Below are 18873 nucleotides of genomic sequence, written 5' to 3' on the forward strand. Positions count from 1 at the left end.
AGACTATAATGAACTCAGAAACCAATAACGTCATTGTGTAGTATTAAATGCTTAAAATTGTCATCATTTGAGAGTCTTCTAATATATTTTCATTGATTGAATCAATGTGCTTTGAAAAAAAAAAGTGAATTCTGTAAATTGCCTTTTAAGTCTCTTTAACATTGCTTTTTCACCTTATCACATGTACGTCTTAGATTATACAGATGAACGGGAAAACTGTGCAGTACATCTTTCCTCATGCAAGGATAAAAATAACAAGAGACTCCAAGGATCACACAGTTTCAGGTAAAGGAAATCAAATAATCTAGTTCTTTTCACTTTAATGTCGCACTGAGATATGTATTTGAATTTCAGTTTAGATGACTCATTAAATTTTAGAAAACACCACTTTTTATGTCAAAACTTGCGTATTGGAAAATTTCAAAAAATAAGCAGGCTGTGCATTTGAATATAAAAGACAATAATGGCATAATCATTAGTATGATACATTACTAAATGGCATATATATTTAGATCATTCTATTATCTTCATTTTAAAAATGTGCATGACATTACAATGCTCCATAATTATTGCACTGTTGAGTAATATGGTCATAGGAGCATAAAACATTCTTACACAGAAAGTAGAAAGCTAACTTGAATTTTTCTAAAGAATAGATTCCCCTATACCTTACCAATTTGAAGATTATCAATTTTGCTGATTTTTATTTATTTGTGTTCTTCTGTAAACCAAACTTATGACAGAAATTTTAAACTTGTTATTTTGAAATACTTTGGACTCCCAGAAAATAACACAGTCAGTTCTTTTGCCCACCCTTTACCCAGTTTCACTAATGTTAACATCTGTCTAACCACAAAAAATGATCAAAACAAGAAATCAACATTAATATGATAGTACTGAAATATCTACAAGCCTTATCCAAATTTTGAGTTTCCCCACTAATTTTTTTTTTCTGGTGCAGAATCTAATCCAGATCTCAAGTTGCATTTAGTTTACAAATAAAAACTTCTCTATCTGTGAGATGGAAGTATAAATTTTGTCAAAGTTAATAAATTTTTAAAATATGAAAATTACCTATATTCTCACTCAAGTATTTCCCTATATTCTCACTCTTTGTTTCATAGACACCGTACATCAACAGAAAATATTCATGAATATATATGGATATATGTATAGGTGGTATATCTAACATGGCCTATGTGTTGGAGGGTTTTTTTTTTTAAGGACTGATAGAGAATAAAAAATAGATGTTTCTTCAGTGTTCTTCCTGTTGTTCCTTGCAGATTTTAGACCCTAGAGAATGTAGATGTGGAACAGGTTTTGCTTTGAGCAATTGTCCTCTCTTTATTTTCATAGAGAATGAATCGATTTACAGCCTAATACTGTTGTTTTTCTTGTAAGATTGGGTAATTTTTCTTCTGCCAGAGATAGATAATTCAACCTTTCAAGAGTTTATTGCATGCAGACTGTATTTTAAGTACTAATGAACATTCCAGGGGTGAGCCTTAAAATCCAGGCACTCTTTTTGTAGAAATAACTACCTGCTACAAACTATTTCAGTTCCCTCCAGCTCATAAAGCAAAACAACATAATACTTTCTAGCAATACCAAAATTATTTTTTTCAGGGAGTACAAAAAAAATCTTCAAAACATTTTTATTAAATCATCAGGACTCTATATCAATGTGTCTGTTTTCTAGTTGTATTACTATTAATATACTATGTCAAAGTAATTATCCCCTCAACCTTATCATTTTTCTTTTGCAGCTTATTTTAATTTTTCTTTTACTACAATTAGGAAAATTTTTAAAATTTGTTTTCTTTTACTACAATTAAGAAAAAATAATAATTCTTATTTTAAAATACAAGAGTAACATAAATAAGAGCTATTGATTTCTTTTTATAAATATTCTAGTCTGAAAACTAAATTCAGTTTCCTCTGTATATAGATTTTGCAAAATGAGAAAAGAGGACTATAGTTTTGAATGGTAAATTTACTAGTGTATTATATTATCTCTCTGCATGCTCCTTTTTATTTTGATATTTGCCTAAAATAATAATAAAAATATTTTCCTTGTTGTATTTACCCTGCGTTACTACTGAATAGATTTGCCATGTGTCCTGCGATAGCAGGATCTCATTCTAAAGTAAACGTTTTGAAGCAATTTGTATTGTCTTCAGATAAGTCTTAAGTACCTGAAAGGGATTTAAATGCATGTATATGCAAGACTAGAACCAGAAATGGCAATTTTTAGCAAACAGCCTCCAGAAATTTGAGGTTAGTAGGCAAACCCTGGCATAGAACGTTTACACTCCTGGCTAATCTCTGTTATTTGCTGGTCTACCAAAAACTTAGTTTGAGTGACTAAATGTTTAGTGACACTAAAGTTATTCGTAGCTATCAGTGTCATTTTTATGTTAATGTTTTAATTAAAAATGGAATATATCTTTTAGAGATGCATACTAAAATATTTACATATGAAACAATGCCTTGTGTGGAATTTGCTTCACAATTAGCTGTGTAGAGAGTGGTAAAGAAATAGATGGGACAAAACTGACCATGATTTGATTAATTGTTGGAGCTGGAAGATCAACCACACTGGGTTTTATTATAGTCTTGTCACTACTTTTTTATATGTATGAAATTTTTCATAATAAAAAATAATTAAATTCCTGTTTGTCTCTCACATTTAGAGAAAAACAGCAGTGTCCAATAGCTTCATCAATAGTGAAAAAGCTATCTAAGCTAATAATTTAACTGCCTTTGTCAAAAAGATAAGGATATAATCAAGGAAGGAGAGAAGAATAAAATGTAGTATTTCTGCTCTCCTAAACAGAGGGGGAAATTGTCGTTAGTAAATTTTCATTTTGGTTATATAAACCCATCGAAAGTAGAAATAAAATATATCTTTTTTAGTATTTTAATAGACCATTCTAAATGGGTATAGCATTAAAATATTTTATAAGAATTATATGAAACCAGCATACCGCACAGAAAAGGAAAAAATATATTTCTATTTATTGGAAGCAAAAGTAATTTCAAAATAGCAGACAGGAATAGAAAGTTTGTTGTTGTTTTTTCTTAATTCTTTCTACTATGTGGTTGTCAGAGTATGAGCTGGGAACCTCATGGTACCCAAGATTCTTTCAGGGGGTTTTCAAGGTCAAAATTATTTTCATAGTAATGCTAAGGTAGCATTTGCCCTTTGCAATTTTCCTGTGAATATACAGTAGAGTTTCTCAGAGATTAATTGATGTGTGACATCACAACAGACTGTATATAACAGATAAGAGAATTCAGCTGTCTTCTATTTAACTTAATATCAAGGAGATTTACAATAATATAAAACAAGGCCACCTTTCTCATAAATGTTTTGTTTTTAAAATACATTTTTTATTAAAATGATTTATTTTAACATAGAATGAGTTTATTAATACTTTAAATTCATTAATAAATACTTTAAATTCTCAGTTTTAGTTTGTAATACAGAAAATATACATAATTATAACCCATATAAACAAAAGCTCTTTGAGGTCCCTAATAATATTAAAAAATATAAATGGCTCCTTGGAACCAAAATGTTTGAGAAATACTTCTCTAAGGATCTTTATAGAGAAAGTTTAAAAAATTCTAAATAAGTTTTTATTTCTTCCTATAAAAAACTTACACAAATAAAGTATGTTTTATAACTGCTTTTAAACTTATGTTGAATTCATTTAAAAATTTTTATTCATTAATAGTTATTGAGAGCACACCCATGGTGTGATTTACATTGTGTTGGTTGCTGTATTACTAGAATGAATCCAACAAAGACCTTGATCTACAAATTACTCATACTTTAGTAGGAGAATCTGAAGTGTGAGTAATTATTATAGTAAAATTTTAGGAACAACTGAGACAAAGCCAGGGAATTTATAAAACTTTATTTTTCATAGACGTATGTATATATGTATAAGTGTGTACACTCATATACATATGTACCATTCTTTATAGTATTTTTATGATGTATGCAGAGGAAAATACATGCATACAATCTTCTATTAAGCGACCCATAATTTTAAGGAAATAGATACTTTAACTTTTTACCTTAAACTTCAAAATACTCTTATAGGTGTTGATCAACAACTATACAGTGGTTTTGAAAATCTTTATTGAAACAAGTAAAAGGCAGCAAAATGGAGAAAACAGGTCATGAGTTTTAGAATTAGAAAGACCTGAGTTGGAGTCCAGCTCTATCACTTATTTAAATTTTGAGAATAAGCTTGCTCAACCATAAAATAAGACCAGCTCTCTCTATCTCACATAATTGCAAGTGCACCTAGCCCAAAATGTTATACTTACTATACACTCAACAAATGTTATTTCCCCTTCTCTTAGAAATTATCAGAAAAAAAAGATAAAATGTAATGCTCAAGAAATGAGTCTCTTTTTTATTTAGAACTCATCTTATGGCTCCAGAAACACAGCTGTTTGAAACAAGTCCAAGAAATTCTTCTGATTTTAAAAAAGATATTTGCTTATGTATAGTTCTGCAATAGACTGGCTCCATCTGCAAGGCTAGAAAGACTAATTAGGAAGTGCAGTAGTGAAGAACATTAAAAATGTTTAGGTTCAAAAGACAGCAGTGTCTTCTATGGAAATAGCGGCTCATTTTCTATTCCTCTTTAGTCCACCGTCTTCATGAGCTTTTAGAAACAGGAGATAAATATAACAGATCTCATTGGATCTCAGTTGGTAGGAATACCAAATGTGGATAGCCCTTTTTAAATTATTATTTCAACAACTTTACATATCATAAATATGCACGTTGTATGTGTACAAATCAATGACTTTTGTAAATTTATGGAGTTGTATGACCATCACCACAATTTTGTTTTAGAACATTTCGATCATTGCAAAAAGTTCCCTTGAGTCTGATAGCAATAGCCACTTCCAATACTCCTCTCCCAGCCACAGGCAGGAAATTTACTTTATGTCTCTGAGTTTACCCTTTCTGGGCACTTCACATACGTTAAATCACACAGTTTACAGTTTTGGTGTCTGGCTCCTTTCCCTTAACCAGTATTTTTTAGGTTTATCCATTTTGTAACATGTATCAAAAGTTTGCTATTTTTATTGTTAAGAAGTATTCCATTGTTTAGATTGTGTATATTTGTTTATCCATTGGATTTTGCCTGGTTTTTCTTAATATTTACATACACATTTTAGTTTGGACATATGATATTTTTGTATGGCATCCTAGAAGTAGAACTGCTGAGTTACATGGTAAGTTTCTTAACTATTTAAGAAACTGCCAAATAGTTTTCCAAGGTGAAGGTACCATATTGTATTCTTGCCAGCAGTGTGTAAGGATTCCACTTTCACCATGTCATTGCCAACACTTGGTAACGTCTGTCTTTTGGGGTGTGTGGATGATATCTCATTGTTATTTTTAGCTTGCATTTTCCTCATGACCTATGATAATGAGCATATTTTCAGGGGGTAATAAGCAAAGCATACGTATTCTTTGGTGAAATATTTATTAAGAAATTTTGCCCATATTTATTTACGTTGTTTGTCTTCATACTGAGTTGTAAGAGTTCTTTATATATTTGGATGTGTCTTTTATAAGATACATGGCATGCATATATTTCTAATCTCTGTGTTGTCTTTATTTTCTTAAAGGTGTATTTTAAAGAAAAATTTTAACATTTTAATGGAATTCAATTTTTTGATATTTTTTGTGTGTGTGTGAACCATGCTGCTCTTGATAGTGTATTAAGAACTATCCCAAGGTCAAAAAGATTTTCTCTTGTGTTTTATACCAGAAGCTTTAAACATTCGGGTCAATGACCTATTTTGTGCTGGTTTTTGTATATGGTTTGAGGCTGAGATGCACGTTCATTTTTTTGAAGCATTAATGGATATCTAATTGTATAAGCACCTTTTGTTAAACAAGTATGTCCCCCATTGAATTGCCTTGGTATCTTTGTCAAAAGTCAATCTACCATTAATACAAGAATTTATTTCTAGATTCTCAATTCTGTACTGTTTGACTATACGCCTAACTGTTACACTCTTTTGCTTACTATATAGCTTTATATTACATTTTGAAATCTGGTAGTGGAAGTCGTCCAACTTTTTATTTTCAAAATTGTTTTGGCTATTCTTGATCCTTTTAACTTCCATATTTTTTTAGTATCAACTTACTGGGATTATGATAGAGGTTGCATTGAAATTATAGATCAATTTGGAGAGAATTGCTCTCTTACCAACATTGAATCTTCTAATTCATGAACATGTAATACCTCTTCATTTACTGAGATATCCTTTCATTTTTTTCAGTAAAGTTTTATAGTTTTCAGTGTACAAAACTAGCATTTCATTTGCTAAATGTCTCCCAAATTATTTTATTCTTCTTGATTCTATGGAGAATGGAGTTGTTTTCTTAATTTCAGTTTTGGACTATTCATTGCCATTTTATAGAAATACGTTTGATTTTTGTATATTGACCTTTTGGCTTATAATCTTGCTAGTGTTTTTAGTTCTAATAGTTTTTTGTGGAGTTCTTAGGATTTTCTACATGCAAGATTATGTTATCTGCAAGTAAAGACAGTTTTACTTGTTCCATTCCAATGGGGATAAATTTCATTTTTGTCCTTATTGCAATTGCTAAAAATGTGATACAGTACTGAACAGAGGAGTGAGAGCAGACATCCCTGCTTTGTTCCTAAAGAACATTAGTGACTAGTTGTGAGAACAATGCAGGAACTGTACCACCTGCTGTAGAATTCCTTCCTCTCTTCCCATTTAATACTCACTGGAAGGAGTTTTATTGGCCTAAAATTTTAAAAATCTGAGCAGAAGTATTTAAGAACAGCTTTAAAAGCAAACAATAACTAGTCAGACTTTCCACTTCCTTCTATTAATCAATGGAGATCTCAAACACTGGCAATATGAATAGGCATTGAGTGAATTATGTTTTCATATTTGGAAGAGGATAGGGAGTTTACATACATGCATACATACATATATACACAGCAAAAAAGCCCTCATACTCACTATGGTTTTTATTTCAATAATTTTTTTAATGGAAATGATTACGTTTGTGATAATAGCCTTATTTACATAGTTTGGTCAGTCATTATATTGTCCCAATATGCAACCAAAGAAATTATGTATGCAAAATCCTAAGAAAGCAAATGAAAACCTTAAATATGTTAAAAAGATACGAAAATAATTATATTATTTACTTTGCACTTGCATATTTTCTATTCGCTTCTGAAATAATTTGAAAGTATAACCATTTCCACCAAATACTGATATCATTCTCCTCCTTTTTTTCTTACTTATGAGTGTTTACAGAGAAAATCCACAAACTTAAAGTAGAGGTGATTTAGATAGATATGTGTATTCAGACTTTAGATGGAACCTTCTAGATGGTAAGAATAGTTCTGTATATCTTACCCAGTATTTCTCAAAGATATGATCAGCAAATTAGTTTAAAAAAATACCCCCATGTTCCATAGAATATGTTCCATAGTCAATAAAAGTACTGAAACAAAAATTTAGCTACCTTTTTTAACTGTTAAATTTACTTGAAAATTTTTCAAATAACATAGGATTACAGAAAGTAGAGTTATGATAAACAAAGGCCTATCTTTCACTTGCCCACTGTAAACAAATAAATAGTTCATATTGAATGTAGATTCAACCTTAACCTAGCTATGAGTCAGATACGGGAAAAGTCTGTGGTGACCACTCTGCTTCCAAGAATTTGCAAGACACTTGAAGAAGTGGAGCTAATACATAGGAAACAATGAATACATGAGACTGTCTAATGAAAATTAAAATATGACACAAACCACGGGTACATGTTTGTACACGTACAATTTTTGTACTGCATATCTTCATTTGCTCAAAGAATTTTATCAATAGGATATAGAGAACACATCTTTCCCCATTTTCTCCTGAAGATTTTCATTTCTTTTTCCTCTTTTAGAGATCTAAAAGGCAAACCTCCCATCTGGCTTTCAGCTACCAGTAGCTAAATGGCTAAATGCATGTATCATTTTCAGCTCTCTTCTGTGTATGTATACGTAAAATGAGTGTGTGTGGGGGAGGTGTGTGTGCGTATGTGTGTTGTGTATGTGTAGATAGCTGGATGGACGGATGGATGGATAGGCAGATAGAGCGATCGATCCTCAGTAAATTATGGTAGTAGTGAAAAATATAAAGATGAAAATAAAAGCCATCGTAATTTGACAATTTATATTCTCTTTCCTTTTTATCTTGTTTATACCCATGTACACACACAGTAAAAGTTAGGAGTATATTGTAAAGTAGTTTACATACATATTTTTAATATAGTGTAAATTGCCTAACAAAGACATTTTCCTATTACATCAAAAGTTCTTCATAAACATAAATTTAATTACTTGCTTTTATCATGTTTATAGATATTTAATCATCTACATCAACCATTCCTCAATTGTTGGACATTTGTGCTGTCTTCCCCTTTTCAGTATTATAAACAATACCACAATACTACAGTGAAAAAATGCTGCCATGATATTCATTATTTCCTTAAAATATATAGGCCACATGGGGGTTGTACTTAGGAAGAGAGTAAACAACCAGCTGTGGAAGGCCAACATTTTAGTATCAAAAGGTTGGACTGCCCCTGGTTCTTGAAGGAAGATATGATTGACTTGGTTGAATAATTTCCTAGACTTGGAGGAAACTGAAACCCAGCTGCTCAGGGATAAGCAGAAATTGTACTTGATCCCCTTGATAAGGAGGGCTGTTTGGCTAGGGGTCCTTATATCCACCAGAGTAGGGAGGGGATCTTATGGTTAGACCATTTAAGACTCTGCTAATTTGACCAGTTCGTGAGGCAGCACATAATACTGAGTCTTAATTTTAGGCCTTAGACCATAATTACTGCTGTTTTTGTCTTTTCAATGACTTTATCATTGCAGGAAGACAGATTATTTTTGTTTGGTTTTTTTTTTTCCATTTTGTTTTGATAGAACACAGAGTACATAAAAGGTACCAAAGTTAGGGCCAGATCATGGTGGACCAGACAAGTAAAGAATCTGAATTTAATTTGATAGGTGGTATGGGTATCATTGAAATCATTGAAGCATGGTTTTGTCTTGTTTGCTTCAAAGCTGAATTCTGAAAGAAGCTTAACCATAATGAAATAAGGTGCACCAGGTGATCAAATAAAGATGTTTGATCACTTTTATTTGAGACTGCACTGCTGTCCTCACATGTGGTATATAAAATAAAGGGGAACTGAGGCAAAAATGTGGTGAACTCTGCTTCATGCAGTTGAGATAAATTTTAGCTGACATGCACTTAACATGCCTCCAATGTTATTTACATGAACACTTCATAAGAAAACTTTTTTTTTAAGGCCAAGTCTTAGAAAGTTAAAATAATTTTGTCATATCTTCTGTTTCTTGTGGAATACGAAGAAAAAGTGTCACTGTCCATTTGGGAACATATGTGTTCCATCGTAACTGCTGCAGGTTCTGGGAAACTGAGCAGATTCTGCGAAGGTGCCTTGACCCCCAGATTTCTCCCTCCCTATTCAGGATGGCTTTTTCTCTTTCATTCTTAGCAAGAGTCCAAATTATGTATGACATAATTTCTTGCAAGCCTCTCAAATTATTTTTAGGAATAAACAAAGTATATAACTATAGAAATAAAATACTATTTGGGCTGAATCTCTTCTAAAATCACAGTTTCTTCCTGGTACATTTTAGTGAAAGCTTGTGTGCATTTCCTCAGTGACAGAGGAAGTATCTACTGTCAGCACTAGTTCCTCATTCACATCATCACTTCTCCTGACATCTGTCAAGATAAATATTGCTTGTAGAAGTGTGTTCCTGCTAAGGAAGTGACATTATAGGCTATGCTTCTAACTGGACATATTTTTCTGTTTTTCTTAATAAAGCAAAATTAAAGGAACTAATCATTGATTCTGTGAGGAGATGGTGAAGACATTCAAGATGTCTAACCTACAGGTTAAGGAGGATAAATTGGTGATGCTAATGTTAAATATAAGTGTATAAATGTAAAATGTATATGAATGGGCCATGGAAAGTAGGTAATAAGAAATGAGATTCAGTTAAAGGAGAAAGGATTTATACTGATCTTCCAGAATATTTTCTTGACAATTAGAGCGATGAGCAAAGGTATATAGAAAGAACAAGGACATGGGACTCAAGAAGAAAATGGGCTCTAATATTAGCTTTTTTACTTGCTAGCCAACCTAGGTAAGTTTCTAACCTTCCTTAGTCTCAGCTGCTTTGTCCTGAAATGGTATGGATAGTACCTAACATGAAAAGTTATAGAGATGATTAAAAAACACAAAAAATAGTATAAGACAAATAGGAGAAACTCTAGAAATGTTACTTTCTTCTTTCCTTCTATCCCTGAAGATGATACCGAAGAGATTAGGAACAAATAATATATTAAATATAAAATAATATTGGCACAAGGTAGAGACACCAAATAGAATTCATTGGTTCAAAGTCATATATTTTGAGACATCTGACAACTAAAAGTTCAATAAATCTGATGTAGTAGAAAGCTAGATGAAAATAAATAAAAGCAGCTCACTTTTTGTTTAAAGCACAATTTCAGTGGAATGTTTATTCTTAGCCTGGTCACCTAACAACATATAATGTTTCTTCTCCATTACAGATAGTAGTAACAGTTTTTTAAATAGAGTAATGAATATAACCAAAATGATTATATTAAATAACTCTTTAGTGAAAAATATTCCCTGATATATACTGGACAGTAGAAGCTGTTGAACTTCATTGAATACCTCCTTCACCAAAAGCAAATTGATTTCGATGAGAACAGGTTTAGTCTGTAGCACAAAAATAATACGGACACCTGGATTTTATTTACAGTATCCCTAAAGTGACTCAGCAAATTCAGAACTTTGCTCTCCAGATCAGTTTCTCAACTACTCCCCCAAATAGTGGTAATTATAATATTATTATGTTACCAGGCCTGTATATACTTTCTTCTATATAGATTTGTATACTAAGATATGTAAGTATTAACTACTTATTCATTTAACAGATATGTATATGCCATTCATCTTTTTAACACAAATGGTAAAATACAAAAATAAAATCTGTAATACTTAAAAAGTAACACTTTCATCTTTGTAATGTCTGATAAAGATCTAAACAAGTCACAGACATTTATGCATCAATGGAAAAATGGAAATTATATTGATAAAATGAGCACAATCTGTCCCAACTAATCAGTTACAGCTTCAGATTAAATGGTACAGTATAATCTGCAAACTGCCTAAGCCAGAAATGTTGCCTCTCCTCATTACTGACTGAGAGATACGGACTCCCCAACATTTTTTATATCTTGGTACTTTCTCCTTTTAATGGCCTGATTGTGATGTCTCTCATCACTCTCCCCTCTGCAACTGAATGAGAAAGGGAAGGGCTGGAAATGCTGCTCCCAAACACACCCTTTCTGATTCCAAACCAGGTTCCCTGGCCCTAACCCAGCAGGAGACTCATCACTAAGCCACTTATTTATTTGGACTAAGAGTTTGGGCTCCGCTTTAGCATTGCCATGTATTAGGTGTTGTCTTGAGCACTAAACCTCACAAAACTTTATCTTATTTGTGGAAAATAGAGGGTTTCTTGTTTGTTCTTTTACTTTTAAGATTCATTGAGTTAATATACTTTTACAGACATTTTCTAAGAACAGAATACAATACGAATCTATTATTTTTAACATCACTGTCACTGATGCATCAGCCCCGCTTGGGGAAAATTAGGCATTTCAATTTTCATCCATTCATTATTCATTCAGTTATATATTTAGTGCAGCCTAGATGCCATGTACTTGCTACATATATTATACCATAACCCCAGCATTGCAGAACTGATACACAAATCTCTTCCTCTTCATTTATGAAAGGCAAAACGTTATCTATTCATGGCCTATTTTCCCTTTATCTCCTACCCTCTATAGCTGCTCAATCACTGTGGTAGCTACTATAAACAAAATGTTCCACAAGTTTTGCTACCAAGATAAGGTCGCGATATATTTTGTGCAGAGAAGACTCAGAATACAACTTTCATCTTTGTATTAATTTTCTATTGATGCATAACAAGTTACCACAAATTTAATGGCTTGAAACAACACACATTTAGTATCTTACAGTTTTCATGGTTTAAGAAATTAAGCATGGACTGGGTGCCCTGGTAAGGATCTCACAAAGCTGCAATCTATGTGTTGCCCAGGCTGTGTTTTGTTCTAGAGCTTGGGGATCTTCTTCCAGGGTCACGAGGTTATTGGCAGAATTCAGTTCCTCCAAGTTGTGGCACTAAATTCCCCATTTTCTGGCAGGCTGTCAGCTGGGGACCACTCAGTCCCCCTCACACATCCCAGTTTACTTTTTTCAAGACCAGCAGAAGATTCATTCTAGTCTGCTGAGATGGAGTCTTACATAATATAATCATGGTGGTGACTATCACATCACCTTTGTCAGGTCCTGTTGGTTAGAAACAAGTCACAGGCACATGGACTCAAAGGGTGTGGTTTATACAGAAATAATTCACTGCGAGTCAATAGTGTATGTCTGCACAATATTATGTTCAGAAGTACAAAAGGAACACTTAATACTCTGTTTTGAATTAGGATATTATTTTTCTTCCTACTATCTTTTGTTTAAGTAAAACTATCATTTGGGAAAGCACATCATAGCTTTACCCTAAAATAAGTGTAAACTATTTTCTTTCCAGTGACATCATAGGGTTACATAAGCATCTCCCAGTACAACGTTTTTCTTTAACACGTGTAGTAGATGACCCTACCCCAAGTCCTGGTCTGCCATCAGTGAGATCAGTATCTAAACAAGTCAGTATCAAAGCCATATCTATAAATTGACCCTATTTTCTCACTTCATAGCATCCACTTTCATATCAAAGAATCAGTTCATTTTGGACCCTAAGTACTGCTAAATGGAATATTTTTTTATTTAGATAGAGTTGACATATAATATTACTTTCAGGTATACCTCATAATGATTCAGTATTTGTATATATTGGGAGATAATCATCATGATAATTCTATTTAACATCCATCACCAAACGCAGTTACAAATTTTTTTTTCTTGTGATAAAAACTTTTAAGATCTACTCTCTCAGCAACTTTCAAACATGTAATATTGTGTTATTAATATAGTCACCATGCTGTACATTACATCCCCATGACTTAACTTATTTTATAACTGGATATTTGTACTTTTAACCCCCTTCACTCATTTTGCATGCCCTCCCACCCCCTGCCTCTGGCAACTGCCATCTGTTCTCTGTATCCCTGAGTTTGATTGTTTTCTTGTTTTGGTTTGTTGTTTTGGATTGTTTGTTTTCTTTTAAGATTCCACATATAAGTAATGCCATGTAGTATTTGTCTTTCTCTGTCCGACTAATTTCACTTAGTACAGTGCCCTCTAGGTCCATCCATGTTGTCGCAAATGGCAAGATTTCCTTCTTTCTTATGGCTGAATCATATTCCATTGTGTGTATATACCACATATTCTTTATCCATTCATCTGTAAATAGACAAGATACAGTTTGCTTCCATATCTTGGCTGTTGTAAATAATGCTGAAGTGAACACGGGGGTGCATGTATCTATTCAAGTTAGTGTTTTCATTTTCTTCAGATAAATACCCAGAAATGGAATTGCTGTATCATATTTAATTTATTAATTTTTAATTTTATGAGGAACCTCCATACTGTTTTCCATGATGGCTGCACCAATTTACATTTCCACCAACAGTGCACAAGGGTTCCCTTTTCTCCACGCCCTCACCAGCACTTGTTATTTCTTGTCTTTTTGATGATAGCCAGTGTAACAGGTATGAGGTGAAATCTCATTGTGATTTACATTTCCCTTATGGTTAGTGATTTTGAGCACTTTTCACGTACCTGTTGGCCATCTGTATGTCCTCTTTGGAAAAATGTCTATTCAGATCTTCTGCCCATTTTTCTATCGGATTGTTTTTATTTTTGTTATTGAGTTATATACATTCTTTATATATTTTGGATATTAACCCCTTATCAACTATATGATTTGCAAATATTTTCTCCCATTCAGTAGGTTGCTTTTTCATTTCATTGATGGTTTCCTTTGCTGTACAGACGCCTTTTAGTCTGATGTAGTCCCACTTATTTATTTTTGCTTTTGGTGTCAATCCAAAAAATCATTGCCAAGGTCAGTATCAAGAAGCTTACCACGTGTTTTCTTCCAAGAATTTTATGGTTTCATTCAACTCTCTGATCCATTTTGAGTTAATTTTTATGTATGGTGTAAGACAGTGGTCCAATTTCATTCTTCTGTGTGTAACTGTCCAGCTTCCCCAACACCGTTCACTGAAGAGTCTGTCCTTTCCCCATTGTGTATTCTTGGCTCCTTTGTTGTAATTCACCATGTTTGTGTGGGTTTATTTCTGGGCTCTCTCTTCTGTTCCATTAGTCCATTATGTCTGTTCCATTAGTTCCATTATGTCTGTTCTTATGCCAGTGCCATACTGTTTCAATTACTATAGCTTTGTAATATTGTTTGAAAATTAGCATGATGCTTCCAGGGAATAAATTTTATTTTAATTACCTTTTATAGGAGTATTGTGCAAACCCCTCAGATTTTGTCTTTATGCTTGTAACTTTGCAATTGACTTATATAAGCTAAAATAAAGGAAAAATCCTTATCTTACTGTGTGAATGAAATATGCATTTATGATGTGGAACTCCTGAGAACTACTCTTCATGAGAATTATTTCTGAAGCATTTCAGGAAGAGGAAATCCTATGCCCTTTTAGTAAAAATACTTTATCAGTACATACATCATCTGCCATTTGAAAGGTGTTGCTCAACAAATCCAAAATACCAGTGTCTTTTGATGTATAGCCATGACTTATCTTCCTTATTTCCCATGCCAATGGCTATTTCAGTCTTATGGCAGGCCAATTTGGACCCATCTCATCCAGTATGATGTAAGTGTGAATAGCATTTTATACATGCTTTGAATCCCATGCAACATTTTTACCTTAATGTTATTCAAACTACAATAGAAAAGACAAGCGGTGAACTTTTGTTCGTGGAAATGTGAAATAAGGTGTTCACTTCAAATTCTTCATGTATGTTTACATATTTAAGACTAGGAAAAAGGATGTTATACAGCAGTTGGCTGGATTAGAAAAAGCTAATGGGAATAGCTGAGTTTGTAATTTGCATGCCCAGACTTAGAGTTGGATTGTATTTGGCATGAATGTGGTGTTGCCATTTTGATGCTTCTGGAAACAGTCAAGTATGGATTGCTAATAAGGCAATTGATATACTTTGTTGTATTTGTAGAAATGTTTTTCTTGTAATGAGCGGAAGTAAGTAAAGTTAAACAAATAGTGAAATATTCTTTAGGTCTTCATATTCAAATATTAATGAATTAATGTACTGTTTGATAAGACATACAAAGGAAATGATTATGGACTTTTAATATAATTTGGTTTATTTTCCTAAATATTTACTTGGTAATTGATAACATTAGTCGGTGCAAGAGTGTAAAAATAAATTTTCACAGCCTTATGCAGGAATATAATTAACATGAACTATAAAAATAGATTTAATTGAACTATCCTTTGGAGACTTTTTCATTATCCTTAGTACTTCATTAGCATTAATATGTATAGAGACAATCTTTCTTCTTCTTCAGCCCAACTAATGACATGACTAAACTATGCAGTGTATCTTCTTTCTGTAATAATTTTATTATGAATAATAAACTCTATTGATTTAAAGACTACTATTCATAAGATAGTATGTTCACTGATAAAAATTTTGCTTTTCCTTGATGCTTAGATGTAGAACATGATAGTGTTGAAATGAGACAAGTATTTTAGTTTTGTCCACACTTAATGCTCTAATTATAATATTTTCATGTTAATAGAAATGACATTTTTATAAGACTTTAAAATATCAGAGCTTTTAATGTAACATGTTAATAAACATGTAAAATTAAAGTAGATTTAAACTGCAAATCTAAATGCAAATGTGAAGATTTTTCCTTAGTATGCTCATGTTTATTTTATGCATAGCTTATTTTTTAATTTTTTTATTTCAGCTTTGTCGAGTTATAATGGACTTATAAAATTATAAGATATTTAAAGTGTACATTGTGGTGATTTGATTTATGAATACGTTGTGTATGAGACTAAGTTCTACTTTCTTATCAGATTTAAGATTCCGTGCTTTCACTGCAGGGGGTGTGGGTTCAATCGCTGGTCAGGGAACTAAGATCCCGCGTGCTGTGCGGTGTGGCCAAAAAATAAATAAATAAATATTAAAAAATAAATAAAATACAGTGTTAGCAACTATAGTCACCAGTCAGACCTTTTCCAACTTATAGCTAAAACTTTATACCCTTTTACCAATTTCTCCCTATTTCCCCCATCCCCAACCTCTGGCAACCACTCTCTTTCTATGAGTTTGACTTTTTTCCCTCACATATAAGTGATACCATGCAGTATTTGTCTTTCTCTGTCTGGCTTATATCCCTGAGCATAATGCCCTCAAGGTCCATGCATGTTGTCCCAAGTGGCAAGATTTCCTTCTTTCGCATGGCTGAACGGTATTCTATTGTATATATGTACCACATCTTTTTCCAATCATACATCAATGGATACTTATATTGTTTCCATTTCTTGGCTACTGTGAGTATTGCTGTAGTGAACATGGGAGTACAGATATCTCTTCAATATCCTGTTTTCATTTCCTTCAGATATATACCCTGAAGTGGGAAACATGGATCATTTGGTAGTTCTTTTTTAAATTTTTCAAGAAACTACCTTACTGTTTTTCGTAGTGGCTGTACCAATTTACATTCCCACTAACAATGCACAAGGGTTCCCTTTTCTCCACATCCGCGCCAATGCTTGTTTTTTCTTGGTAAAAGCCATTCTAACAGGTGTGTAGTCACATCTCACTGTGGTTTTGATTTGTATTTCCCTGATAGTTAGTGATTTTGAACACTTTTTCATGTACCTGTTGGCCATTTGTATGTCTTCTTTGGAAAAATGTCTATACATTTCCTCTGCCCATTTTTTCAATCAGATTGTTTATTTTTTTGTTGTTATTGAGTTGTATGAATTCTCTATTTATTAATATATATTTTCGTATCAACACCTTATCAGAAATATATTTGCAAATATTTTCTTCCATTCCGAAGGTTGCCTTTTCATTTTGATGGTATCCTTTAAGTCCCTTAATCTACCTTCATTCTTTTTCATGCTTTTTTCTTTTTACTCCTCTACTTGGATGGATTCCACTGCCCTGTCAAGTTCACTGATCCTTTCTTTCACTTCTCTAGTCTGTTGTTGAACTGGCCTATGAATTTTGCAGTTCAGTTACTGTATTCTTCAGCTCTGTAATTTCTGTTTGGTATGTCCTCATATTTTCTGTTTGTTGAACTTTACGCTTTGTTCCTGCACTGTTCTCCTCCCTTGGTGAGCATCTTTATGACCATTATTTTAAACTTTTTATAAGTAAATAACCTATCTCTATTTCATTAAGGTCTGTTTCTAGACTTTTATCTTGTTCTTTTATTTGGAACGTATTCCTCTGTTTCTTCATTTTCCTTGACTCTCTGTGTTGGTTTCTGTGCATTGGATAAAACAGCCATTTCTCCCAATCTTGATGGAGTGGTCTTGTGTAGGAGATAAACATTATCATTCTGCCTAGCCCAAACTCTTGATTGTCTATCAAACCTTTGTGATTGTACAAGCTGCCTTCTTTGTTCTTAACAGCTCCCAGTAGTTGAGGGTATGCCAGGACCTATTTTGATGTGGGTATTTTCTCGTTCACCCCACGTGTAGGAGTTGCTCAGCTAGTTTCTGGATTTTTTCCAGTGGGAATTGCTCCATGTATAGCTGTATATTTCAATGTATCCATGAGACAAGGTGAGTTCAGGAGCCTCCTATGTTGCCATCTTGGACCAGAACTTTAGAAGTGACTACATAATAGTATATTGATCCCATAATTATAAAATACATACACTTGAAAACACCAATGCATTTAAATCCTAAGGTTCATCCTAAGGTTATCAAGATACAGTAATACTTTTTCTTAGTGATTTGTTTACTTTTATCATCGAACTTCTCTTTTTTTTATAAATATTTCCTATATATTTTAATGGATTTCAGAAATTCAGATTTCCCTATGAGACTTCCTTAACCACATTTATGCTTATATGGTGTGAAATTACTCTAACTTTTTGTGATCTCTTTTCCTAAAGCTCCTATGTTCATTATAGTAACTGTTGGCCTCTCTACTCTACCATACTGTGAACTCAAGAGCAAGACCAGTGCATTTTCATGGCATCTAACTGAGAAAGCATTTTAGCAATGTTTCTAGATGGAATAGAAGCAGAAAAGAAAATAAGTTTATGTGGATAAAAATTTGTAAAAGTTGAAAACAATGATAATATAAATACCAGTTATCAAGGACCATTTAGATTTAAGCATTTCAGTTAAAAATTAATGTTGCTTCTTGAGTTTATCAACTCTTTTATTGGCATTCTGCTTTTTAGATTTGAGCTGAGGTGTTTTATCTTTATAGAAGTGTCTTTGTTCATTTTATCTGCATTCAATACATAAAATATCAAAGCACAACTATAGAAACGTTAAATCAAAATGCCCAGATTTAAATTCTTAGATATTGTGTAAATTAAATTCATACTTATGACATCCAAATTAGGATACAAGCAACTATTGTAAAATAAAGAAAAAATGTTATCTTTCCTGGGTTGTTATTTTCTACCTTGCTTTTTCTTTCACAGATTT

The 18873-nt window shown here is 32.6% G+C and overlaps 1 protein-coding gene across 1 annotated transcript in view; it reads left to right on the plus strand.

The window, feature by feature from the left end:
- Positions 1-18873, plus strand: part of PCLO (piccolo presynaptic cytomatrix protein) — a 384092-nt gene that overhangs the window by 243875 nt on the left and 121344 nt on the right. The window contains exon 9 of the mRNA XM_036863834.1: positions 195-285. Within this exon, the coding sequence (XP_036719729.1) occupies positions 195-285 (91 nt within the window). The remainder of the gene's footprint in view (positions 1-194; positions 286-18873) is intronic.

The sequence above is a fragment of the Balaenoptera musculus genome, chromosome 9 (assembly GCF_009873245.2).
Source record: "Balaenoptera musculus isolate JJ_BM4_2016_0621 chromosome 9, mBalMus1.pri.v3, whole genome shotgun sequence".
Classification (NCBI taxonomy): domain Eukaryota; kingdom Metazoa; phylum Chordata; class Mammalia; order Artiodactyla; family Balaenopteridae; genus Balaenoptera; species Balaenoptera musculus.